At 37.8% G+C, this 27,911-nt stretch overlaps 1 protein-coding gene across 1 annotated transcript; it reads right to left on the reverse strand.

Moving 5' to 3' along the window:
- LOC309806934 (UDP-N-acetylglucosamine--peptide N-acetylglucosaminyltransferase 110 kDa subunit-like) lies at positions 1-27,881 on the reverse strand (the record flags this gene model as incomplete). Its single annotated transcript, XM_082626021.1, has 5 exons — positions 27,814-27,881; positions 18,120-18,195; positions 2,730-3,249; positions 708-890; positions 1-8 (listed from the first exon to the last, which is right to left on the reverse strand). Exons 3-5 carry the CDS (start codon positions 3,238-3,240, stop codon positions 1-3), a joined length of 702 nt encoding a protein of 233 aa, XP_082482147.1. The 5' UTR covers positions 3,241-3,249; positions 18,120-18,195; positions 27,814-27,881.
- Positions 27,882-27,911: the final 30 nt, after the last annotated feature.

The raw sequence follows: 27,911 nt of genomic DNA on the forward strand, positions 1-27,911 counted from the left end.
TCACCCATCTGCAACATGATATTGAAAAAGTAGTTCCCTTTCCCCCAGAAGGTTGAGGCTCAGCTACAGGGGTAATTCTCCTGGGCACACAGTCATTATTTAGGCTGACTCAGTGACTTCAACAGGCTTAATCATGTGATCAGGTTTGTTGCCAGCTGCATAATGCTCCCACATCTGTAGATAGAGCCGCTCTAGTTCCATCGTGTATTGTTTGGTGTTGAACAGAGGGCTAGATGTTCTCTGCTTCCAGACTTTGCCACGAATTTTCTTCAGGTATTCTACATCAGTTCCCAGTTTCACAGCCATCTCTTCATATTCTTGCCTATTTTTAGCAATCAGCTCAAGACAGCCTAAACAAGTGAGCTGGGAAGCTGCAACTCGGGAAGCAAGAGTCTCTCCTGGCATAGTCACCATGGGGGTCCCGGCCCAAAGGACGTCCATCCCTGTGGTGTGTCCATTACAGAGTGGAGTGTCCAAGCAGACATCAGCCAGCTGGCCTCTCCGAACATGTTCCTCTTTAGGAGCAACAGGGGAAAAAATGATACGGTTCGGGGGAAGGCCCATATTTTGTGCGTACTGTTGAATATTAGCTTCTCCTGCTGCTGGAAAACGCAACAGCCACAGTACACTATTGGGAACACGCTTCAGAATATTTGCCCACATCTGCAAAGTAGATGGGTCAATTTTGTATAACTGATTAAAGTTACAGTACACAATGGCATCTTCCGGTAACCCGTACTGAGAACGTGTGGTTACAATAATGGTACAGGGAACCTCCTCTCCAGTGGCAGCCTTATTGTTGATCAGGGTAGTTGCCAGCCCATTGCTAATACTGAATCCATTAATTGTAATCTGAATTTGTCCTCTGTTAATCATTTCAATAACCGCTTCTGCAACAGCATTCATAGGAATGACAGACATATTAAGAGTTGTATTACTGCTGTCTGCGTTGTCTTCTCCATCAGGACATTTCATCTTGACTATTTGCACATCTGATAGACTATCAAGAAATGCTTGGAGGTCGATGCCATTCAGCACAATCCGATTGTCATAAATGTGCCCATTGGACTTAAAATCGATGACGGCTTTTTTCTTCAGCTGAGGGAACATATTAGCATGATCACCAATAAAGAAAGTATAGGGCATATAAGCCAGTTTCTCAGAATACTGCTCAGCAACTTCAGCAGGTGAAGTTTCCTGATCAGTGATGATATAATCCATGAAAAGTGTGCCACTAGTCCCAGGGTACCCCAGCCACATTGCCTGAATAGGAGCTGGCCTGAGAGCAAAGAGTTCATTTCGAGCACCCCTGGTATAACCATTCATATTTACAAGGATGTGTATACCATCTTGATGGATGTGATCAGCTGCTTTCCCATTGCATGGAATCTGAGAAAGATCAATGAAATGACCTGCTTCTGCCATCACCTTCCCTCGGAAGTTTGTGCCATCATGTGGGCTCAGGGCATAACAGAATATCTCAAATTTATCAGGATTGTGCATGCCTGGAATAGACTGCATAAGATGAGAAGTAGGATGATTCCCAAAGTCAGAACTCACGTATCCTACACGCAGTCGACCATCACTGAGCTTCAAGTCTTTTGGATGTTCAAACGGTGGTTTATGAAGGACACTTATATTAGCCAAGCAGAGGTTCCCATGCCTCTCAGCAATAGCCTTCCTGAAGCCATGAGAAAGAGGATAGAGCATACTATGATGAGGCTGCACAGAAGGCAACCTATTCCTCTCCAAGTGGTCAGCCACAATGCTGACCAACTTCTTCATTCGCTCATCATAGTCTGTCCAATCACAGACAACCTGCAGGCAATGAGCCAAATTACAATAAGCGTCAGGAAAGTCAGGTTGAAGCTTCAGAACAGTGCGATAAGATGCAATTGCTTCTGGAATATTCCCTGAATCGTGGTGAATGGAAGCCAGATTGCTGTGGGCATCCGCAAATTCAGGGCTGATCTGAACGGCACGAGTATAACACTGCAAGGCTCCCTGAACATCTTGCATCTCCCGTAGGGTGTTTCCCATATTGCAGTAGGCATCAGCAAAAGTAGGACTGATTCGAATAGCCTCCTTATAATGCATCAGAGCTTCGTGCAGTTTTCCCTGCTGCTTCAATACACTTGCTAAATTTGAATGGGCATCAGCAAAGTCTGGGCAGAGCTCTAATGCTTTACGATACAAGCGAACTGCCTCTTCACTGTTTCCCTGTTCTCCTTTGATATTGGCTAGGTTATTCAGAGGGTCTGCATGGGTGGGACACAGCCGGAGAGCTGTATGATAACAATCTTCTGCTTCAGCAACACTGCCCTTCTCTTTGAGAGCGTTTCCTAGGTTGCAGTAAGCATCAGAGAAATGTGGTTGCAATTCAATAGCTCCCCTGTAGGTGTCTACTGCCAGATCCATCAGGCCTTGCTCATAGTATACACAAGCCAGGTTGCCATGTACCACTGCATGATTTGGACTCAAGCTTAGGGCATGAAGGTAAGCTGCCACAGCTCTGTCAAAAATCTGTGCCTCATTGAAGACATTTCCTAAATTGATATAAGCATCCAGAAAATTGGGGTCAAGGGTGACAGCCTTTTCAAAGTGATGAATTGCAAGCCAAATCTCCCCTTGTGCATTGAAAACACAGCCAAGATTACTCCAAGCTACTGCAAAGTTCGGTTGCGTCTCAATTACTTTCAAATAACATGCCTTGGCTTCTTCTAAGCCACCCAGGGCTTTGAGCAGGTTCCACAGGTCACTGTGAACACAGTACAAATAAGGATTGTACTGAAGAGCAGAGACGTAAGCTTGTATTGCCCCTTCCACGTCGCCTGCTGCTACCAATGCGGCTGCCAGGTTAATATAACCATCGATGAAATCTGGTTTGAGACGCAATGCATGCCGGTAATGCTCAGTTGCTTCCTGCAACTGCCCTCTTTCCTTGTACACATTCCCCAAATTCGAATAGGCTTCTGCCAGAAGAGGGTTCTGTTTAATTGCCAGAGTACTAAAGTGGGCAGATCTGTCCAGCCTTCGACACTGGAAGTGTATAGATGAAAGTAATAAAAGTACACCAGTATTGCCTGGCTCTTGTCTCCAGAGCTGCATGCAGTGTCTCTCAGCTGTCTCAAAATCTCCTGCCTGATATTCTCGATGTGCCAACTCAGCTAACCCTTGGAAGGAAAGCATACGTTTCATTGGTTCTGTACTGTCGGCCACGTTGCCCACGGAAGACGCCATCTGGAGCTTCTGGAGAGAGTGAAAAAAGGGGGTAATTGAGTCCCGCTGCCGCCACTACTGGCAAGAATGTTTCTAGAGGTAGCAAACACGAGCCCAGCAGCCATACCACTGCTTTGGCAGGCTTAAGCGGCGGCAACAGTTACAGGCACCGAACCTTAGGAACTCTGGTTGGCCATCTACCTCTCATGCTCTTGAAATCTTAATTCTTAACCCTGCCCTCTTCCACCATTTTCCTCCTAATCAGGGAATAAAAATTACCTATCCATTTGCCTTAGAAGAAATCAAAAGTCAGTAGTCCAAACACTTTCTAAAATATTGTTTTCTGTCCAGTTGGAAATGAAACACATGATTGACTTTTCTTCATCATTCATATAGTCAACGTGGAAAACATTAGGGCCATGAATTTCAATACAGTAAGATGAGAAAATTTTAAATTGGCCTTCCCAAACCACTAATAAGTAACCGATGTTGTATATAATGCTAAAATCTTAAGAGACTGAGTTTGATATTTTCAAAGTTCTGAAAACATTAGCTAATTTCTCCTCATCAAATTTCTCATGACTCAAACCTGAGTATTACTTTTTAAAAGATAAATTTATTTATTTTTATTTATTTATTTTTATTTTGGCTGTATTGGGTCTTCAGTGCTGCGTGCAGGCTTTCTCTAGTTGCGGCGAGCGGGGGCTACTCTTTGTTGTGGTGCCGGGGCTTCTCATCACAGTAGCTTCTATTGTTGTTCCACAACTCTATGGGTTCCTTTTTAGGTCCTACGAAGAACCCTAGAAATTAGTTCATGTAATTATAGGTCTTTGCAAAATTGTCAAAAGTGAGATATTTTAACTTCCATCAGGTAAGACCAGCGTCTATTTCTTTGCCAATTTTCCTTCTATCATAGTCCGCTATGTTGGATCATATTGGATTGGTCACAGGCTTTTTTGAAATCTGGCTAAGGAGATGTTTTAAGTGAGGCTATTATGTGATTTTCAGACACCACCATATGTAATTGACTATATAATATCCCATTACAGGAATAACTTCCAGTACTCTTACTGACTACTCTACTGACTTAACTAGCACAAGACACAGAAGCGTAAGGACAAAAACCACCTTACAATATAGCCATGTCTTGCACTTCACAGCTCTCAAAGCATGTGCATTTGAAGAAGAAAAAAAGAACTGAAAAGTATAAAACCAGAAGTTATTCTGTGGAAAATTATTTCAATCATCAGGCATGTGAAAGATAAGTCAAAGATTCAGTTTTCTTCAATGCTTAGTCAAAACGGAAATTTCCTTCTGTCAAGAATATACTCCAGGGCTTCCCGGGTGGTGCAGTGGTTGAGAGTCTGCCTGTCGATGCAGGGGACACGGGTTCGTGCCTCGGTCCGGGAAGATCCCAAATGCCGCGTAGTGGCTAGGCCCGTGAGCCATGGCCACTGATCCTGCATGTCCGGAGCCTGTGCCCCTCAACGGGGAGAGGTCACAACAGTGAGAGGCCAGGATACTGCAAAAACAAACAAACAAAACAAAAAAACAATATACTCCAGGGGCTTCCCTGATGGCACAGTGGTTAGGAAGCCACCTGCCAATGCAGGGGACACGGGTTCGAGCCCTGGTCCGGGAAGATCCCACATGCCATGGAGCAACTAAGACCGTGTGCCACAACTATGGAGCCTGCGCTCTAGAGCCCGTGAGCCACAACTACTGAGCCTGCGAGCCACAACTACTGAAGCTTGCATGCCTAGAGCCCGTGCTCTGCAACAAGAGAAGCCACCGCAATAAGGAGCCTGCACACCGCAACAAAGAGTATCCCCCAGTCGCTGCAACTAGAGAAAGCCTGCGCACAGCAACAAAGACACAACACAGTCATAAATAAATAAATAAATAAATAAATAAATAAAAGAATATACCTCATCAATAATATGTGTAATGGAATGGTGTGAATGAGTATTTTATCAGAATTCCTGTAATGCACAATCCTATAGCAGTACTGAAATCAGTAATGCATTTATAATAGTAAATATTTATGAGGAAGTAATCCATAGAGGTTTTCTCAAAGTTAACAATGAAAATTAATGTGACATTATCAATAATAAATTGTGACGCTGAAATAAACTTTTCTAAACTATTAATAACTAAAAGCAACCTCTAATCAACCATGTTAAAAGAAATCTATGTCTATAAACTACAAAGTTTATTTCTTAAAATTTTATTTCTAAAACACATAAACTGTCATATGAGGAGGCAGTTAAAGAATATATAGCTACAAGAGTGGGGAAAAAGTTTTATAGAGACACATCTGGCAGTAGTTAATTTTCAAATGTCATTTTTCTAGATTTTGTGACACCTATAGTATTGATATTTGAAAGCATTTAAAAAATTGTAATTTGAAGATTTTCTACTTCCAGGTAGAGTAAAATATTTTGAAGCAAAACATTTCCACTGAGAAAAATTTAAAAATTTTAAAAATTTAAAAAGCCAAATAAAATAGTCAGCATTCAATCAAAAAGTTCTAGACATACCAAGAGATAGAATCATATGACTAAAATTCTAAGAAAGGAACAGATAATACAAAAATATTTATATAAGATATTGTGTATCTTTATCAGGAAAAGTCTTTATCAAGAAAAGACTTTAAAATCATCAGAATTAATATTATATTTTATTTATTTGTATATTTTATTTATATATTTATATAAAGGACTTAAAGATAAAGCCCTAGTTAAGGCAGTGACAAAAGCAGTAGCAGTGGGAGTGAAAAGAAATGGTTATATTCAAGGATATTTTGTCAGTAAAAGTCCAAGATCAAATGTCTGACTGCATACATGGCATGGATAGACGGAGTGGGAAAAATCAAAGTTAACTATAGAGGTTCTAGTGAAGGTGGGGTTGCCAACACCCAACCCAAGGGGTTGCGATCATCCCCAAGGTCTAGGAGACTCAAAGGGAAGGTCATGGTCGAGGAAAAGTTAATTGCTGGGAAAATAAGACTCCCAGTCTCTCCATCTCCTTATACTAGTTTTTTTTTTAAACATCTTTATTGGAGTATAATTGCTTTACAATGGTGTGTTAGTTTCTGCTTTATAACAAAGTAACTCAGTTATACATATACATATGTCCCCATATCTCTTCCCTCTTTGATCTCCCTCCCTCCCACCCTCCCTATCTCACCCCTCTAGGTGGTCACAAAGCACAGAGCTGATCTCCCTGTGCTATGCGGCTGCTTCCCACTAACTATCTATTCCTTACACCAGTTTTGTTTTTCCGCTCATATACGTAGCAGCATTTCATTCAAGGGGAAAGCCATTGATCTGACTGGTCAAATTAAACACCATAGTTCAAGGCACATTTACAGTGGTTAGTTCCTCCACAATTTAGAAAGTAACATTCACAATTTCCCTCTTCCTACACCGTGGAACACATTGGCCATTCCTCCAAAGTTTCCACTCCAAAGAGTGGACCAGAGATGACATTAGCCCAGAACTGAGAGCTTGGCATGAGATGGTGTCAACCCCTCCTAGAGCTCTGGCATAAGTTATGACCCAACCCAGCTCCACAGAGAGCTCGGCATGGAATCTTGTCTCAGCCATAATAATGTGATTCTGTTTTTCATTTGGTTGTCTTCTTTGCTTAACTTTCCCTGGCCACTCTGACAAACAAAATTTCAGGCATTCCTGGGCCACTCACTAACTTTATTCCGTCTAATGTTATCCAGATTCCCAAGAAAATTACTAACAATAAAGGGGGAAATTTGGAACATGGTGAGTTTTAGGTGCCTGCAAATACAGGTAACTGAATCCAGTTAAGTAGCAAATTATTTGGATCTCAAATATGCCAGTAGAAGAGCAGACTAAGCTCAATTTAATGTACTCTTACTGGAGACACATGTAAATTCTGGGTCAATTTTGAAAAAGTTAAAAGCACATAGCTGAGATTAAAAGAAAGAAAGGAACACCTGCATGTTTCAGAAAGTAACAGAGAAATTAAATCCAGAGAAATAAGAGCAGACTGATGTGTATGGGTTCCGTTCCTTAGTATAGGCCTTATGTAAATAGGGGCTGGAGCTAGAAATCTAACATTACCTTGAGGCAGGGAATTTAGACTCAGGATGGAACAATATTGAGAAGTTAGTACAGATATCCTACAGAAATTTCATGAGGAACTGCTTAGTCCATTAAGAGGGCCAAGGGAGGTGGTGAGGAAGATTGATATCTCTTGAAAACCTTCAGGTACAGAAAACATCAACACCTCTGAAAAGTAGGCCTGTCCTTCCCAGAGTTGTGATGGCCAGCTTGTCACTAACCTGTAAGGCCCTGTAGGAATCAGAAACTGCAAGGAGAGTAATTCAAAGAAAGATGCAGGATGGGTGTGGCAATAAATCCTAGGACCCTATCAGAAACAAAATTAAAACCACTCTAGAGGGAAATTTTAACAAACCAGAGCAGAGAGTATCCTAACCAGAATAGAATAATAATTCTGAGGAAGTTACTTTACTTATTTAAGTAATATTCAATGCATTTCCATGGCCAGGCCCTTTTGAAGAATTCTAAAACATATACAAACAATTAATTTACATCTTATATATCCCACCATCCAGAGCAAAATTCACTTAAGAACTGTACTGGTGGAAATTGGGCGGCACTATGGAGAAAATAAAACGGTGTTTGCCATAAAAAAACATGAAGGTAAGAAAGATAATGTCTAAATTTTTAATTATCCTGTGGTTTACTGAAATCTTTTGGAAACCCAAAATAGAGAAACCTAGGAGGAAATGAAGATTTAAATATTTAGAGATTTATCAACTCATCTATAAAAGGTTTATTAATCTCTTCTTTTAATAACATTCCTGAGAGGTATAAATGTGTCCAGTGATAGGGTTGAATAAGCCTGAGAGAATTTCAATTGTTTACTATTCTTGGTCAGCTCTTAAGACGTTTCAGGAGCATCTTGATTTTCATGGCCTCATCCAACAAAAAGCAGGATATTTTACAGAAAGTCCTGGTCCACTGTTTGGCTTGCTTTTGTGTTTATGTTTTTGGTTTTTTCACATTGGGCGGTACATTAGGCTACCTATTGCATACTCCCTCATTCATGCATGCATTTATTCCAACAATATTTACTGACTTGAGACATTTAATTAACACTCAATAAATGATGTTTAGATGAATGAATGCACTTTTTATCAAAGTAAGTGCAAGTACTGAGAAAAATTACAGAATGTATGATCCCAGCCCCACAAAAGCTTATAACTGTGTTGAGGATATAACAGATGCTGATGAAATAACTAATATATCATATTGGACAGTTTCTAAGTTCAAAAATGAGTTTTTATAGATAATCAGAGCATAAGGAGGACAAAGAAGGGACAGTTCATTATGGGTTGAATCTATCAATAAATGTACATTTCAGATGAGATTTGAGATTGACCTCAAAGAAGAGGACTTAGATATATGAACAGAGAACAAAAAAGGCATGGTGATAGCATGTGCATAGATAGTGTGGCCGATATTTATGTTCTTCATTAAAGATAGTCAGAGATAACCCAAATGTAACTGTTTCCATGGGTCCATTCTCAGTATCCAAAGAAAATGGCAAATCCTATCTTAGTAAAACTAATGAAAAACACAGTCTTTAACAAAGAGATTGTGAAGGAAAGGGGGAGAGAAAGGCTTGCATCCCACACCACACAACAAAACTTATTGAATTATTTGTTTAATTTTCTCCCTCTGAAAATTTCCTCTCCCTCTCTCTGTACGTCTCTCTTCTCCCACATCTGGCCACACTCTACCAGCCATCTTTCCAGATCTTTCCAGAACTCTCCATCCTAGTTTCATTAGGCCACAATTTAAACATCTCACAGGTCTCCAGGATGCATCCCCATCACTTATTCCACAAAGACAAACAAAGGACACTTCTCAGGATCACGTTTCTTTGACGGAAGAGGTCATGAGGAGTGATTATAAATAATATAAGGTGGAGAGCAGTGACTTAAAATACCATTTTTCAGCTTAGAATGTGAATACAGGGAACTTTGGGAAACTAGAAAATCTAGAAAGGATTCATTGATAATTATTTATTTTCAATGAATAAAATAAAATGTAATAATACGGCTAAACTCTGACAGATTCACTTTTTCAAAAGTTGCTTTCACACACCTTCACTATTGGGATGTTTGATAAACACACCTTTCCTTCTTTACTTTCTTCTTTCTTTGCAGATACTGGCACCAAACTTTCAAACAATAAGAACCTTCCCATAAGCCCTTGCCAGGCAAGATTAAGGTATAACAATCCAAACAAATTTTTGAAGAAGATAACTGGTTGAAAGCACAGGAAAAGAGCTGGGTTTCTCTTATTCAACAGTCACATAATGAGTAATGTGCGAATTGGTTTAAAAAGTCTCTCTGCATGAGGGGCTAAGGTTAAGATTAGAACTTCTGAGGCCAGAAGAGCAAAATGACTACAACAATCCACATATTTTCAAGAGCCGCCCTTTGGATGTGAGGGATTGATTTTTCCCACTACTTTTTCAGCAACCCAACTGGTGTCTTTATTAAACGACATAAGAGAATACAGTGTGGCCAAGAAGGCTTAGATTTCCTTAGCCCCAAGTCAGATATTCTCCAGTGACTGTCCACTCTAATTAAAAAGAGAGATTTACAAAAGGAAACTGGATACAACTGAGTGTACCTTAATTTCAACCCTTTACCTGAGTTATTTGTTTTGCTTTCAATTCTCCACTGAAGTGCCTACATTAATATATTTTTAAGAACATTTCCTTAAGTTGAAGTATTCATTCAGTATATTCATTTACTATAATTTAGAAAAGCCAAAGGATTTAGGCAAATTCATTTCTATATTGCCACAGCAGTGTATTGTGAACTAAATGACACCTGGCAGTTCTTTACTCAGATACTAACTCAATTAGAAGGCAGAACAAGGATACCTACCCATTCAGGGAAGGAAAGGTCACTTAGCCTCTGTAGCTGTCTTAGGTCTCTCATCATCACAGTAACAAATTGAACACTAAAAACCATATGATCATCTCAAGAGATGCAGAAAAAGCTTTTGAAAAAAATTCAATATCCATTCATGGTAAAAACTCTCCAGAAAGTGGGCATAGAGGGAACATACCTCAACATAATAAAGGCCATATATGAAAAGCCCATAGCTAACATACTCAGTGGTGAAAAGCTGAAAGCATTTCCCCTAAGATCCAGAACAAGACAAGGATGCCCACTCTCACCACTTTTATTGAAGGTAGTTTTGGAAGTCCTAGCCACAGCAATCAGACAAGAAAAAGTAAATAAATAAAAGGACTCCAAAATGGAAAGGAAAAAGTAAAACTGTCACTGTTTGCAGATGGCATGATACATAGAAAATCTGGAAGACACCATCAAAAAGTTATTAGAGCTCAAAAATGAACTTGGTAAATTTGCAGGATACAAAATTTATATATAGAAATCTATTGTATTTCTATACACTAACAGTGAACTATCAGAAAGAGAAATTAAGGAAACAATCCCATTTACAATCACGTAAAAAAGAATAAAATACATAAGAATCAATCTGCCTAAGGAGGTAAAAGACCTGTACCCAGGGAACTATACGACACTGATACAAGAAATTAAAGATGACACAAACAGCTGGAAAGATATACCATGGTCACGGATTGGAAGAATTAATATTGTTAAAATGACCATCATACCCAAGGAAATCTACGGATTCAATGCAGTCTGTATCAACACATCAAGGGCATTTTCCACAGACCTAGAACAAATAATTTTAAAGCTTGTATGGAAACACAAAAGATCCTGAATAGTTAAAACAGTCTTGAGAAAGAAGAACACAACTGGAGGAATCATGCTCCCTGGCTTCAGACTGTGCTACAAACCTACAGTAATCAAAAGAGTATGGTACTGGCACAAAACATCGATTACTGGAACAGAATAGACAGCCCAGAAAGAAACCCATGCACTTATGGTCAATGAATCTATGACAAAGGAGGCAAGAATATGCAATGGAGAAATGTCTGGGCTTCCTTAGGGACGGTTTCATCAATTAATTTGTTTTCTTAAATGGACCATACTTTTCCATGTCTTTGTATACCTTGTGATTTTTTTGGTTGAAAATTTGTCTTTCAAATATTATAATGTGGTATCTATGGAAATCAGATTCTCCCACTTGCCCAGGGTTTTCTGGGCTTTTGATTGTTGAAGGCTATAGTAGTCTGTTTGTTTAGGGACCTTTCCAAACTATTTTTGCAATGACTGTTTTCCTTATTGTATGTACGCACTGAAGTCTCTGTTCCTTTAGTTCATGTTTAGCTAATGTTTTGACAGAGATTTCCTTGAATTCCTGCACCTAAAACAAACAAAAACAAATATACACAAGCACATCCACATGCATACTCAAAATCACACACCTCTGCCCATTGTGTAGATTGCTGGATCACTCCTTCAACATTTAGCTGACCGGCATTGAGTTCAGGGCTCAGCCCATGGTCAAAGCTTAGAGACTCCTCTGGTGTTTTCAGAACATGCATCTTATCTTGGGTATGCATGTGGCTTTCTTAATTTCTCTGGACACATGTGTACTTTTGGTAGGTTCTAATTTCCCAAAGAATCTCCCCCAACTTTGGCTCCTGCATCTTCTGTGGTCTATTGTATTTCAATGCACAGTCTTCTGCCCCAGCCATCTGTGCTTTGTTAGTTCACCTTGCACTTTTTTTGAGCAATGACCGCTGCTTTTCCAGACTGTGTTCCAAGTTAGCTAAGGCAGAGATAAGCATCTTGTGTCAGTCCTTCAGGTAGCTCCCAGACAGGTTAGAACAGATACACATAATAATCTGACAGTACGGTCTCTTCTGCTCCCTCCTGAAGCAGGATTGAGGGTCCCATACTAGGAACGGTCTGCTGCTACTTTAAGACTATCACTGCATTAAGACTCCACCACTTTAAGAACATCACTACACTAACAGTGGATGGGGCAAGGGCAAGTAAAAATGCCACAAAGCTTTCCTGCCATTTTCAAATTGCCTCTTCCCTGGTTCAGTATGTGTTTGGTTGCTATAAATCTTTGGCTGATTTCAGGACTAAGAGAAACTCAAAGAACCCCACAGCAAGAAACAGTACTCTCAGAAGCCAAAAGACACAGAAAGAATCTTTTCTCCCAAAGGAGAAAGAAAAAAGAAATTTGTTACAAAGCAGGGATCCTCAGAAAGATTAGAGCTAATTTCCTATATGAAACCACGGAAGCAAGAGGCCAGACATTTTTAAAGTGCTGAAAGAAAAAATCTGTCCACCAAGAATTCTACATTTGCCCAAACTGGTTTCAAAACTTAGGGAGAAATTAACGCATTCCCAGATGAACAAAGGCTGAGGGCGTTTGTTTTACAACTTCCTACCACTGCCCTAGGAGAAATGCTAAATTGAACCTTCAGGTTGAAATGAAAGGACACTAGACAGCAACTCGAAGCTGTATAAAATAGAAATCTCCAGTAAAGATAAATACATGGGCAAATACTAAAGCCAGTATTGTGTTATTGGCTTGTAACTCTACTTTTTATTTCTTACATGATTGAAAAAACAAATGCATAAAATAATCATAAATCCATGTTATTGGGCTCACAAAGTATAAAGGTGTAATTTGTGACAACAATAATGTAAAGAGGAGGAATGGAACTGTAGAGGAACAGAGTTTCTGTGTGCTACTGAAGTTGGTTTCAATTGAAATTATATTGTTTTAACTTTAGAATGGTAAATGTAATCTTCTTGAGAACCACAAAGAAAATATCAATAGACTATATGCAAAAAGAAATGAAAAGGGAATCAAGAGTTCACCACAAGAAAATCGGCTAAGCACAGAAGTCAGTAATGGAGTAAATGAGGGGCAAAAAATGCATAAGACATACAGAAAACAAGCAGGAAACAGACAGAATTAAGTTCTTCCTCATCAGTAATTTTTGAAAAAGTAAGTGGATTAAGCTCTCCAATAAAAAGATAAACATTGGCAGAATGGACTTTCAAAACAACCATAATCCAAGTATATGCTGTCCGCAAAAAACTCACTTGATTTCAAAAGACACAAGTTGCTTGAAAGTTAAAGCATAGAATAAAATATCCCATGCAAATAGTAACAAAAAAGAAGGAAAGAGAGACAGAAAAAGAAAGGAAGGAAGGAAGGAAGGAAGGAAGGAAGGAAGGAAGGAAGGAAGATAGATCTGGGATGTCTATGTTACTATCACACAAAATAAACTTTAAATCAAAAACTATCACAAGAGGAAAAGGAGGCCACTATATGTTGATAACAAGTTCAATCTATCAAGAAGATATAACAACTATAAACATATATGTACCAAACAACCCCCAAATATGTGAAGCAAACATTGACAGAATTGAAGGAAGAAATAGATAGTTCTAAAATAATAGGTGGAGATCAATACCTTGCTTTCAATAATGGAAAACACATCTAGACAGAAGATCAGTAGAGAGGTAGGGGGACTGAATAACACATTTAATCAACTAAACCTAACAGCCATATATAGATCACTCCACTCAACAACAGCAGAATACACATTTTTCTCAAGTACACATGGAACATTCTCCAGGAAAGACCATATGTTAGGCCACAATACAAGTACCAATACATTTTTAAGAAATTGAAATCATACAAAGTATCTTGTTTAGCCACAGTGAAATGAAGGTAGAAATCAATAACAGAACCATTGATAACCATTTCCCATCATGCCTGTCACACATGATATAAAGCAATGAAGGGAAAAACATAATTTACCATTTAGAAAAGTGGGAAAGAGGACATACCATTGACACAGAGTGTGTGCTGTTTTCCGTTGTCAGGGATAGAAATAAATTAGCATCATTTATTCATTAGTGTGTTAATTTCTTGGTCAATCATTGGGCAGCCAGTGTTTCTGCCTGATGGGAAGATTTCCTATACTCAGTGTTGAGTGGAGCCAACCTTGAAAGGGACATTTTAAAGGATTATACTGTGATGGGCTTCGCAGTACCCTTCCTCCTATGCCAGTATTTAGGCTGGGGTATTTCCATGGAGTGTGTACAATCGTAGGCCCCAGTTCACCAGAATTTAGTTTGACTCGTTTTGTTAATACATTCCCTCAGTACTTTGTCTTTTGTAACCTTTTGCATTTACTTCATTCTTTATTATCACTGCAAAACAACTTTGTTTCCTGTTCAGATGCCAAAAAGTGGATATCAATACCTCCTGAGTTTTACACATCACAGATCAGTTTTGGATATCAGGGACGGAGACAACAGCTATTTCCAATGACTCTGAGACATACTTTGAACATGTGATTAAAATGTTGAGTGTTGAAATGTGTGTCGAGCTCATTATACTTGCTCTAAAAGGATCAAACTGCAAAGATTTAAAAATCTTTACCTTTGAATAGTTTTCCTGTGCTGTCCTTTTGTGTCAGACTGTTAATGTGCAGTCTGGCATCTTCAAATAATGTGGCTTTGTAACCAATCATTTACATGTTGTTTTATCCACAGAGAATCTTTTTTTAAAAATAAATTTATTATTTATTTTTGGCTGTGTTGGGTCTTTGTTGCTGCACACAGGCTGTCTCTAGTTGGGGCGAGCAGGGGCTACTCTTCGTTGTGGTGTGCGGGCTCCTCATTGCTGTGGCATCTCTTGTTGTGGAGCACGGGCTCTAGGCGCTGGGGCTTCAGTAGTTGTGGCACATGGGCTTCAGTAGTTGTGGCACATGGGCTTCAGTAGTTGTGGCTCATGGGCCCTAGAGCACAGGCTCAGTAGATGTGGCACACGGGCCCTAGAGCACAGGCTCAGTAGTTGTGGCACACGGGCTTAGTTGCTCCACGGCATGTGGGATCTTCCCGGACCAGGGCTCGAACCCATGTCCCCTGCACTGGCAGGCGGATTCCCAACCACTGTGCCACCAGGGAAGTCCCCACACAGAGAATATTAAGGTCAAAACATACAACTCGATTAACTACACTTCCTCCTGTTCACATTTCCCTCATCTTTTCTTCATCTTCTGTCTATGTATCCTTGGCCCTGTTTATATTAAGTGCTTTTGCAGTTATATTTGATTGTCTGTATTCCGGTGAGTTACCACAATGCTTTATGAGACACGGTAGGATATAAATGCATTTAAGTAATATATATATCTATATATAGATATATATATAGATATATATATATATATATATATATGTAGTTTGCTTGAGTGCAGTGTTTTTTGTTTTCTGTACTGAATTCATTAGCATGGGTCGGTATAAACTTTAGCATAGGTCGATATGTAATTTGTAAACTAATAAAGTCTTAAAAGTGAGGAAATAAGTCTTTTAAATTTAATTATTTATTGTAAAGAGCAGAATAGCATACATAAACAGGTGCCTAATGAAAACTTGTATTCTAATTTGGAACTCTCATGAACACCTATTTTTTTGTTCTTCTAATGGTATGATAGTAGGCCATTTGATTATTTTTATTTTTATGGCTTTAACTTTAGAACAATGAAATATTCATAAATTTTAAAAAAGTATTTTTCTTTATTTCATGGGGGTGGGATACTGGAGAAATGAAAGGTCCAACACCTATTGAGGAATCCATACTTGTCTATATAGTGTGTACTTTTATTTCAATAACTGATTTAAAATTCCTAAAAGGATGCTATAATAAGATATTATGCCATTTTACAGGCTGAATTAAGTGAATTTCAGGGAGGTATGAAACTTGCCTAAGGCCATCCAGCTGCCAAGTGGTAGAATTGAGAATTAAATCCAGGTATACCTATCACCAAAGTTTCTGCTCATCTCTTTACATCATCCACTTTTAATAGCCAATGCTTTTCTGCTTACAAATATGACTGAGGTTTCCAGACAGTCAACATTGCTTTTTAATCAGATAGAAAAATTATTGTTGCTTCTCTAAAGACATATTCCTTTTCCATTAAGTGACTTTAGTTGTTCAGATAATACTTCCAGACAGTAGTCATCATACAGTTGGAGACTAAGAACAGAACTCAGGGATGTGTCTAGCAGTCAGTAAAGACCAACTGGGCTCACTGATGATACTTACGGTCATTTCCTCTAGACTAACATAATGTTATTAATAAGACCCTAATAATTCACAGTACTGCCCTTGCCTGATTGTTTGTTCTTCTCCCTCTATCACTCTCTCTTTCCCCAGATTATTATTATTTTTGACAATTTTTGGTGAATTAAATCCAGGGATTAGTATTCAGGAGCGCTAGTCACAAAAGCAGAGAATCTTAGCTCACACCAAAGGAAGAAAATAGAGAAAAAGTATAAAATATATGAATACACACATTTCACACATGTACCAACTATATGTTGCACTTCTCCAAAATCTATTCGGTATCTGCACATTTATTGTATATTAGCAGTAAGACTAGAAATGAGCGTAACGCTCTGTTTACAAGATACAGAAAACAGACCCAAATATGAAAATTACTAGCAATGAGAATGGGGAAGAAAGACTACAACAAGGAATGTAGATGATATTTTTGTTTCTTAGCTGTGATGCCAAATATTGAGCTTTCAACTTGAGACAAGGAGGCCATAAAAAGTTGTATTCGTTTCCTAGAGCTGCCATGACAAAGGACCAGAGACTGAGGAGGTTAAACAACAGAAATTTACTCACTCACGGGGGTAGAGGCTAGAAATCTGAGATAAGGCGTCAACAGGATTGATTTCTTCTGAGGTATCTCTTCTTGGTTTGTAGATGCCATGTTTTCCTTTTGTCTTCACATGGTCTTCTCTCTGTTCATGTCTGTGTCCTAATATTTTCTTTTTATAAGGACACCAGTCATACTGAATTAGAGCCCACCCATTTGACCTCATTTGATCTCAGTTACCTATTTAAGGGCCTTATCTCCAAATACAGTCAGATTACGAGGTATTGGGGGTTAAGACTTCCACATATTAACTTGAGCAGGACACAGTTCAGGTGATAATAGAAGATAAGAGTAATTTAAGCAAGTAAGTAACTATTGTTTACAGTGAGTTGCTTAAGGATATGAATTTACTCAAGAAAAACAAGAAGAAATTGCATAACACTGTGTGTTATACAAAGATATTAAACTAATCATCATAACATCCTGTGAGATGGGCATTAAATTAGACTAAGCAAGAGTAAGCAACTTATCCAGAATTGTATAGTTGGTACTTTCCAGAATTTAAACCAGGTATTTTTCCAGTTCCATTCTACGTTATATATTCATTTCATTATTTGAAATGAATTTTGAGTCCTCATTTTGCTTAGTTTCTGAAGTTATATGGGGATAGAATGGAGTTGGATATTTTCAGTGACATTCACACATAGGGAAGGAAATTGAGTCCAGAAGCTTCAGCAATGTTTCTATGGAGAATGCTAACAACAGAACCAGAAACACCATTATCCTTTTGGTTCAGTGATCTTTCCTAAAGCACTACAAGAATCAATTTTAAGAAGCCCAATGTTTTCCAAACTTTCACCAATGGGCTCTCTAGGGTCCTCTAACAATATCTAAGAGACTAACTAGTTTCACATTCCAAGCCACTTAAGACAAGGAGTTCTGATTGTTCTCTGTGAGGAAATCAAGTGACAATCATAGCTGGTAATTTAGGGTAGTTTCTTCAGGGCCCAGGCAAAGCCTAATACACAAGTAATAATCATTGTTAAGTGCATCTTTGACAAGGATTCATCAAGTATCAAAGAGGTCTATAAATTGGGAGAAATTATGATCAAAGACAAACATAGACCACAGTTATTTAATTAATGCTCAATTATTTATGAGTTTAACTTTGGTTAACCTCATTTTCCTTCTTCTAGACAATTTCCAATTCATCTCCACAAAGAGACCAGAATACTTACCTTCCAAAACAAGATTTATTGTGTTCCTTTAATTCAAAGCATACAGTGACTTCTACATTCACTCCACCAAGTTTTGCTAGGAGAGAAAAGGAGACATTATATTTTGTCTTGAATTACATATGCCACCATACTTGACTTAGCCCATCCTACTGGAAGCACTTTGACGCAGATTCTACAGTGTTGTCTTACATCCTCTACGGAATCAAGCCAAGGGAATCACACATAGTTACAGCTGGAAAAACGTTTGTTCTGGGTTGATACTTTTAGCCTTTACCACCAAGACTTTATCACCAGGATCTATCTTTACAGTCTGAACAGGAGACCTTCTTGCCTTCCATTTTCATATTGACAAGGAAGGTAAAGGGAAGAACTGAGAAGTACCCAAAGTCAGCTAGCAGCCAGCACAGATAAATCATCTGTGGAGATATTGTTTCTTTCAAAAGATATAAACATGAGAGGAAGTCCTAGTGTTTGAAACAATTGTGCATAATAAAATTCCACGAAAACCTAGAAATCCAGATGCAGATCAGTAACATATTGGCTAAATAACCTGTTATGTTCGTGCAATGGACAAGTGTACAGACATTAAGAAGAACGAGATACTCATTTCTATGAGATTCTCTTTTCACTGAACTCATCAGTGCTGCAAAAACAATGTTACATAATACTTTTTCTTTAACATTATATCAGGCATCCACATCTTGTCCTGCGTTTATTGCCAGTGTTACTAAAGTTTATCATTTACCTCTTTCTCTTTTAGACATATAATTTCTTCTTATTTTGGAAGCATTCATCAATCCCTATTTTACTCTTTCTTTTAAATTACAAATGAATATTGAATTTTATAAACTATCTTTTGGGGGCTATTTCAAGTGATTGTATAGTTTGGCTCTCCTTGGACCTTGTTATATGGTAAATTATATTTTGTTATTTTATATATGCTATTTATCATATTTCATATTATGTTTACTAATTACATTTATTACATTATAATTACATTATAATTAAGGTAGCATTTTGTTTTAGATAGACAAAACAACCAGTGGAACAGGAAGCATCTTAAAATTAAATGCAAGAGCATAAGGGAATTGAGATTAAAATAAAATTCACATTTTGGATCAGTAGCAAAAATTATTCAACAAAAGTGGGAAAATATGGCTATCATTACTAAATTCTAGATACAGCAACTAGCTAAAAGTTAAAAAAATAATGAAACTGTAAAAGTATCAGAAACCTGGGAGACATGAAATAAAGTATTCATGAGGAATACCTTTCTAAGATACAAAGAAAAAAGGATACATTTAATTATATAAGAAATAAAATTTGCCTCATGGCAAAATGCACTACAAAGGTCAGAAAACAAGCAAAAGAAATTGGGAAATATATTAAGAAATGGATATGCTTTGTTAACAACTTTTGAGAGAAGCACATGTTTCTTTTTCCTTTAACCTGTTATGGGGGTATTAATCTATAATGTAAGTGCATGGTTCCTTTCCTTTAACCTGTAATGTGAGATTTAATCTATATGGTAAGTGCATGGTTCCTTTCCTTTAACCTGTAATGTGAGATTTAATCTATATGGTAAGTGCATGGTTCCTTTCCTTTCATCTGTAATGTGAGTGTGAACATGTGGCACTGTTCCCGAGCACAGACTTTGGATGTTCCTGTACTGGTCCCATCACTGACCATCCACAAAAACTTACAAATGTTGCTTCACTTTCCTGGGGGTTAGAGTCTTAGCTACAAAATGGAAGCAAAATAGAACTTTCCCACAGGGATGATAGAAGGTTTAAAGGAGTAAATATGTAAGTGACTTAGCACAGTGCCTAGTACAAGAGAGATCAATATAAGTACTTATCAATTTTTTAAAGAGACAGATGAAAGAAATAAAATGTGGTAATTTCAATCTATTGATATATATTCTTGACTTTAAACTACCTTTTCATTCATTGGATGACCTAACTTGCTCATGCTTTTTCTTACTCTAGTGAACTTGGGTAGCTAATATCATAGTTTAAAATTTTTGCTTTTATATTTACAAGTAAATTTGACCTGTAAATTTCTTTTTCCTTACAGTCCTAATCTATTTTCAGTATTAGGATTATATAGACTTCATAAGATGAATAAAGGAGCATTCTTCCTTCGCTTTCTCTAGAAGTTTTTCTTTGTTAATATTAATGTTATCTGTTTAATAGAAGTTCGATAGAATTGACCTCCCAAATGATCTGGCTGGGTCTGGTATTTTCTTGGTGAAAGATTGTAAACTATTGACATAATTCCTTTACTGGTGAAAGAACTCCAGCTATAGATTTCCTCTTGTGTCAGTTTTGGTAAACTTTAGGAGCTAGGAAATTGTCCACTTTACAGAAAAGTTCAAATTTACTGGCATTTTATATATTCTCTGTTTGTACTCTCTGCTATAACATTGTCCTGATTCTTTCTGTATATTATTTACTTATGTTTTTGTTTTGCTTAATCAAAGTGTGTTTTTTAAATCTTTTCAAAGAATATTCTTTTGACTTACTAAATCACCTCAATTTTATACTTTTTTCTGTTTTATTAAGTTCTGCTCATGTATTTATTATCTATTTTTCTATGTTCTCAGGGTTTATTGTTTTACTCTTCTGATATCAATTAAAACACTTGATTATTAATTTTAAGAAATCTTTTTAGTTATAAATAGTTGAACTTTTTGAAGATTCCAGCTTAGTTGTAAGTATCTAAGGGTCAGCTCGTCCACATTGTTGCTAGCCTAAGGCTTAGTTCACCCTATCGCAGTGTATATATTGACATTTGTTACCCTCGACTTTCTGTGTTTTGCTACTTCTCACTTTTCTTTGGAGAGAAGCCCTTTGAAATACCCTTAACTTATTTTACAGCCAATAAGTCTTTAAAATAATGTGTATTTTTTAAAGATAAATCTACTTATATAATTAGGCAGAAAATCTGATCTGCCATATTTTTAAAAACAGCATAAATTCACTCTTCTCCATGATTAATCTGCTGTATTACACGACCTTCGAGTTTTTAGCTTTATCAATGACATGTACTTGAAAAATGTTTTAAAGATCCTACCCAGTCTTTTAAAACATCCTTGTTCCTTGTTTCAGTTCTAGTTTTATGTATATTTTCTGCCTTGCACCTGATTAGTCCAACATCTGATGGATGGCCTTGGGAATCTAATTCTGGTATTGATTGCTTTTTGCTGATTCTCTTCACTTCTAGCTGATTTCTTCATTATTGTGTAAATTTAGATCATGAGCCCACGTTTAGCTAAACTTTATCTGTGGGAATGCTATAGGCCTGTGTTGAAGGTCTACCTCTCCAGAAAGGGTTTAGTTTTGTGTTTGGAATACCACCGATTTGGGAGCATTTTAAGTTAATTTCTTAGCTTCTGTTTGCAAGACCGCACATAAATTTGCAACCCAAACACTGGGAACACAGATCTGGGGTTCAGAATTCTCAAGATTTCCTACCTGTCTCCTACCCAGAGCAGAGGCCAAGAGAATTGGGTCTTAGTCTTCCTTTGCCAGCAGATATTTTTTCTCCTGGCACACCCTTTCATTGAAGGTGAAGCTAGGGATAGATAGGTTTAGTTCTAACTTCCCATCTAGTAGGGATGGAGTCTTACCTCCTGCCTCTCATGTGGTCATGGCCATTTAAAAACAAGTCTCTATGTCAGGTGTGTCATTAAACCAAGGCATCCAGACAGATGCCTATTTTTATGGCCTATGAGCTATGAATAATTTACACATTTTAACTGGTAACGTTTTAAATGGTTACCTAAGTACCTAAATAATATCCTCAATTTTGCCTCTTTGGTCTACAAAGCCTAAAATATTTGCCACTTGGCTCCATAAAAACAGGATTTCCAGCTTCTGTTCTAAGCTATCAAGATCTTCAATCCACTCCTAATATAGCTATAACTCTCACACATGTACCACCCTTCTTTCATGGGTCCTGGAAATTTCTACTGCATACTTCAAGAATCAACCACGCACTTAAAAATAAGTTGTGTACATTTAACCTAGCATACCTAACCCTTTTCCTTTAGGAGAGTTTTTCAAGTAATCTTGCCCACCGTATTCTTTAGAGCTTCATTAATGGTGGCAAAAAATTAAAACAACTTAACATTCAACAAATGAGAATTGTTCATAACAATTATAGAAGCACATACAGTAGAAAACTCTAAACTGTTATTGAAACAGTGAGACATAACTAGTTTTATTCTTAGAGAACTATGTTTATTTAGGTCCCTTTTGTTTAAATAAGTATATTTCTGTGTATGTATGTATATAGTCATGTATTTATATACACATACATTATTTGTATGATATAGTTATATAAACGTATGAAATACATACCTATACACATACCTTTGATTTATATTTGTATACATACACAGGAATATAATTATATATATTATATAGTTATATACATTGAACTGAAAACTGGTAGTATACATATATATCGTGTATAAATATGTGTCTATGTGCATGTGTAGAAAAGCAGGTTGAGAGATATGGAAGCATGAGTTAGACAGGGTTCACGACTGTAAAAGTAGTTATGTGTAGGTAGTGAGGTTAAGGCCTATTTGATTGAAAATATTGCATATTTTTACACCAATTGTTATGATGAACAGATTCCTATGTAAATAAAATTATAAATAGCTATACATACTTGTATGTGTAATGTATAATTAAAATACATATAGTTTCATAGATGTATTATATTTAAATTACATAATATAATTGTCTTATACTAATACATTATGTATTGTGTTATATAGAATATATTAACTATAGTGTATTATATCAGATAATAATAATTATATATTTATAATATATATAAATATATATATTTATAATTTGTGTATTATGATATAATTGTTTTATAATCAATATTACAGGATATATCATATTAATATTATGAACATATTAACCATATAAATACATTTCATTACTCATATATTTTGTATATAATATATGCTAGGCAAAAATATATATTAATATAATACATAATTGTTACACATTAATATAAATATTAGTATATTAAATTTATATATCAATATAATATTTAATATTGGTATATTATAGTTAATATATACATAACTAATGCTCTGCTACAAGTAGAATAAGATCAGGAGTATGGCCAAAGCAAATTCTAAAAATATTAGATTACTTATATTCATTTATATGTCATTTTCCTGGAATCTGCATCTGGCTATTAGAGAGGACACACAGCAAAATCAACAAAAAGTGCCCAGGAGGACATAGGATCCTTTATTTATCGGAACCTCAAAGGAAACACAGTGCTATCCAGTCCCCCATCAAAGAGCCAAGAGCAAACCTTGAAGCACCCAGTAAAAGCCCATTCAAACAAAAAAGCTTTTCCACTTAAACTGGAAAAAGTTAAGCTCCCAAGAGACCCCCTACATCAACCACCGAAGCTCATTTGGCAGTAAAAACAATAATGTTCACCGAACAACAAGAAACCCAAAACAATAGTTGTTTTAGCACAAACACAAAAAAGCAGCTAGTGAGTGTCTCTCCTGTTTGAAAGAAGGGGGTGGGAAGTGGGCAGAAGACCTGATAGAAAAGATAAAAAGCAAAGGAAAAGGAAAATAAAAGTTCCCAGTTTGACACTCAAGCTGTCTTCTGCATCCATTTCGTCAAGACCACCAAGTCAATGTGGAGGCTTTTTCCTCCTTCCCTTTTCTTTTCATGAGACTGATCACAACCAGCACTGCAGAGTCCATCGAATTAAGGAATGCTGTTGCCTACATGTGTGAATGAGCTGTGAGTAAAGTACTGAAGTAGAGGACACCTAAAGTGAAACGTCTTCATGAATGTCCATGTGGCTGAGCAGGAAGTTAACCTTTCATAGATGTGCTAAAGAAGAAGAGTTGGCTTTTATTTTATTTACTTTTCCCTGGACTGTGTTGAATGACTATCACCTACAAGTTCAGGCTACTTTTTGCTGAGGATTAATGCACTGGGAGAGCTGAGAGAGAACTGAACAGTAGAGCTGTCTTTTTCTTGACCAGTTCACCTTACTTTCCCAAACTCTAAGTCTTTCCCTAATTCTTTCTCCTTTTTATTGTAGTAAAATGAACAGAACACAAAATTCACCATTTTGATCATTTTACAATCCACTGTACCATTCAGTGGAATTTAGTACTGTCACAATGTTGTGCAACTATCACTATCGTCCAGCTGCAAAACATTTTCATCCCCCCAAGAGGAAACCTACACCCATTTTAAGGACTCATTCCCTATTTCCCTCTGTTCCAAACCCCTGGCAACCACTAATGTATAATATTTGCCATGTGTATGGATGTGCCACTGCTGGACATTTCGTATAAATGTAGCCTTTCGTGCCTGATGATAAGTTGTGCAGTGGTAGGAAAAACTAAAATGCGATGTACTGTAGGATGTATGTTTTACTGAAGTGGCTTGGTCAGATTATAATGATTTATGATAGAAATCACATAAAGCAAGCATCACAATTCTCCAGGAATGTTCTGTAGAATGCTAATGTTAATTATGAATATGTGAATCCCAAATCTTTCATTTGTATTGACCTTATCTCATTAATTCTTCTCCCAACACTGCCATAACTAGAGTTGAGTTCTAAAACGTACCTTCTTCTTTCCCCATAGAAATTGTCCCACAATTTCAAAAAGTTCTCAAAGGTGAAAAAGTGCACACGACGTTTATCACGTTTGCAAATGTCGATGGAAATGCTAAGCTAACACTGTCCAAAATGCAATATTCTTCTGTGAGAGCACCCAACTTTAAACAAATACACGTATTCTAAATACAGCTTAGATCTGTGACATGTTTTGGTCACTGAAGTATGAGCAGACATGATGGCCTTAAATGAGCAGAAGAGGCCTTAAATGGGCTTGTGCGGTTGGGCTCACCTATGTTTCAGTGAACTTTTAGAGAAGACAGGGCCTGGGAGCTGCAGCCTCACAGTTGGGCTCCAGACGAAGAGGTGTGTGACAGACCTCAAACTGACCCAAAACACGGAGCAAAACTAGCCATCTAGAGGTCTAAAAGAGAGCCACTGCAGCTAGCCCATAGATCCAAGAAAAATAAATTCTTGTTTATGTAACTGAGTTTGGGGTGATTTGTTCCAAAGCATTATCACAGCAAGAGCTGACTAACACAACATCCTCCAAATCATTGTTATGTAAATGGATGCCACCATGCCTACATTTAAGGCAACTGTGTCCTCAAATTGCGAGAAATCTTGAACTCTTGGTGCCTCTCCAACACAATGTACATGGCTGAATTTCCACAAATAAGCTCACTAATATACCACCAAGATCTCCCTAAACTTGTATTAAATGTAATGCAAAGTTCTTTCTTTTCATTTTCTGCTTCTACATAGTTAAAATGCTGTTTATCAATGGAAAACGGTTCTTGCCGTTTGGCTTCTGTCGTTAGAGTCCTTTGAACTCTTTGGTTTTTCAGCTCCTAGGCTGTAACATTTGAATCAGCAAATGCCCCAAGGAGAAAGGCTGCACCAAATATCAAGCTTGCGTCTGTTTTTCCCTTCTCTCCAGAACTTGGCCCACATGTCTTGGTGTCTCTATAACATTCAGACGCCAGCAAACAGAAGTTCTCCTACTCTATCCAGCTTTTCTAAAATTTCTTTAGACTTCGCCTGCTCTCATGTTATTATTCAACTATCATCTCAATTAACCCTAGGAAGAAAATCTACAATTTTTAGAGAAAACGGAACCCTGGTACACCGTTGGTAGGAATGTAAACTGGTGCAGCCACTGTGGACAACAGTATGGAGGGGTCTCAAAAACTAAAAATAGAACTACCGTATGACCTCGCAACTCCACTGCTGGGTATAAATCCAAAAAGAACAAAAACACGTGTTTTCAAAAACATGTATTTGAAAAGATACATGCACCCCAATGTTCGGAGCATCAGTATTTACAATTACCAAGATATGGAAGCAACCTAAGTGTCATCAAGTGATGAATGGATAAAGAAGATATGGTACATATAACCAATGGCATACTACTCAGCCTTAAAAAAGAAAGAAATGTTGCCATTTGCAGCAACATAGATGGACTTGGAGGGCATTGTGGTAAGTGAAATAAGTCAAACAAAAACAAACACTGTAGGATATCACCTATCTATGGAATCTAAAAAATACAGCAATCTACCGAATATAACAAAAAGAAGGGGAGTCACAGATATAGAGAACAAACTAATGGTTGCCAGTGCGGAGGGGGAGAAGGGGGCAATACGGGGTGGGGAAGTGAGAGATGTAAACTACTGGGTGTACGATAGGCTCAAACATGTATTGTACAACACAGGGAATATAGCCAGTATTTTGTAATAACTGTAAATGTAAAGTATCCTTTAAAAAGTATACAAAATTTTTTAAAACAGAAATCATACTGAAAATTGGAAACAATTTAAATGTCCATCAACAGGAAAATGCACATATAAATTATTGTATTGCCCTACATGGGAATCCTACATAGTGAGGAAAGTACATGAACTAGACAGATCTTTACACGTCAGCATGGATGAACCTAGCAAAGATAACACTAAAAAAAGCAAGTAAGAAGAGAAAACATAGCAGAATACTATATGAGGTTTAAGAACACTTAAAAATGTAGCCTAAATAGAAAGACATCCATGCAGTGATGGAGACCAAGTTCAGAAGAGTGGTTACCCAGGGTCAGCTGGGGAGTGGCTGTGTTTGGGAAAGTGGTCACAGCAGGCTCTTCAACAGGAATGGTCATGTTTCAGTTCACACGCTGGCTGGAGGACGGAGGGGTGTCTGCAATGTTATAATGTGAGCACGCTGCATGTGAAAGCCATTGCTGACCACATCTAGGGGATCTGATACGCGGGAGCTGGTAGTGGGTGGAGGCATCCGGAAGGTGGTGGTAGAAGAGGAACGTTGTATGCATAACGCCTAAGGCCTGACCAGAGGACGATCACTGTTCTAGAAACTGGACACAAATCCAACTTCTACGGCCAATGTTAAAAGACAAACTGAGGCATGTTTAAAAGAAGACTTTACGTGAGCAAAAATAGATTCAATTCAGGCACCGCCAAAGTGGAAGTGGTGAGGAGCACTCCAGCCACAGGAGCTGCAGAGATTTTTAGTTTCAAAGGGCAGAAGCAAAGCAAGGAAATGACTGACTTGCTATCGCTTTAAAGCCTAGTTGGTGGTTTGTGACTGGTTGTCCTCAGCGGTGTGCGTCACCCTGAGGCGTTGACAGGCTTAGATTTTGGTTGCTTTACGTAGGCGGCCGCATCACTAGAGCCACCGCAGGCTAACGGCCTCCTTGCAGGGTTCATTTACTAACACCAATTGTCTGAGTCCTTACTCTGACTCGGTCACTTCACTTCCTACGCCTCAGTTTCTCTTCTGTAAAGTGGATATTCAGTAGTAAATTCTCTGTGGAGTTGTCAGTACAAAACAAAGTGATTATTAGTAACCACGATCATGTCCTGAATGCATGGAACACGTCACCATTTGCCAACTACCGTGTCAAGTTAGCAGAAACTACAGAAATTAAGAGCTCTCCGCGTAAATTCACACACCCGTGCACCAGGTAAGGGACCACAGGCAGACGTTCACTCAGCCTTTCGTGTGTCCCTCACGGAATACACGCTCTCTCCTGGGCGGGGGGAGCACAGACACTTACGGGAGTTTACTTTTCAAATGCGTTGATACAACCAGGTCTCACTTTTGTTTGGATGAGTCAGCAAACGCTTTTTGGAAACCCCAAAGTCTCCACACCTC

The sequence above is a fragment of the Mesoplodon mirus genome, assembly GCF_964341445.2.
Source record: "Mesoplodon mirus genome assembly, chromosome: 1".
NCBI classification, from domain to species: domain Eukaryota; kingdom Metazoa; phylum Chordata; class Mammalia; order Artiodactyla; family Ziphiidae; genus Mesoplodon; species Mesoplodon mirus.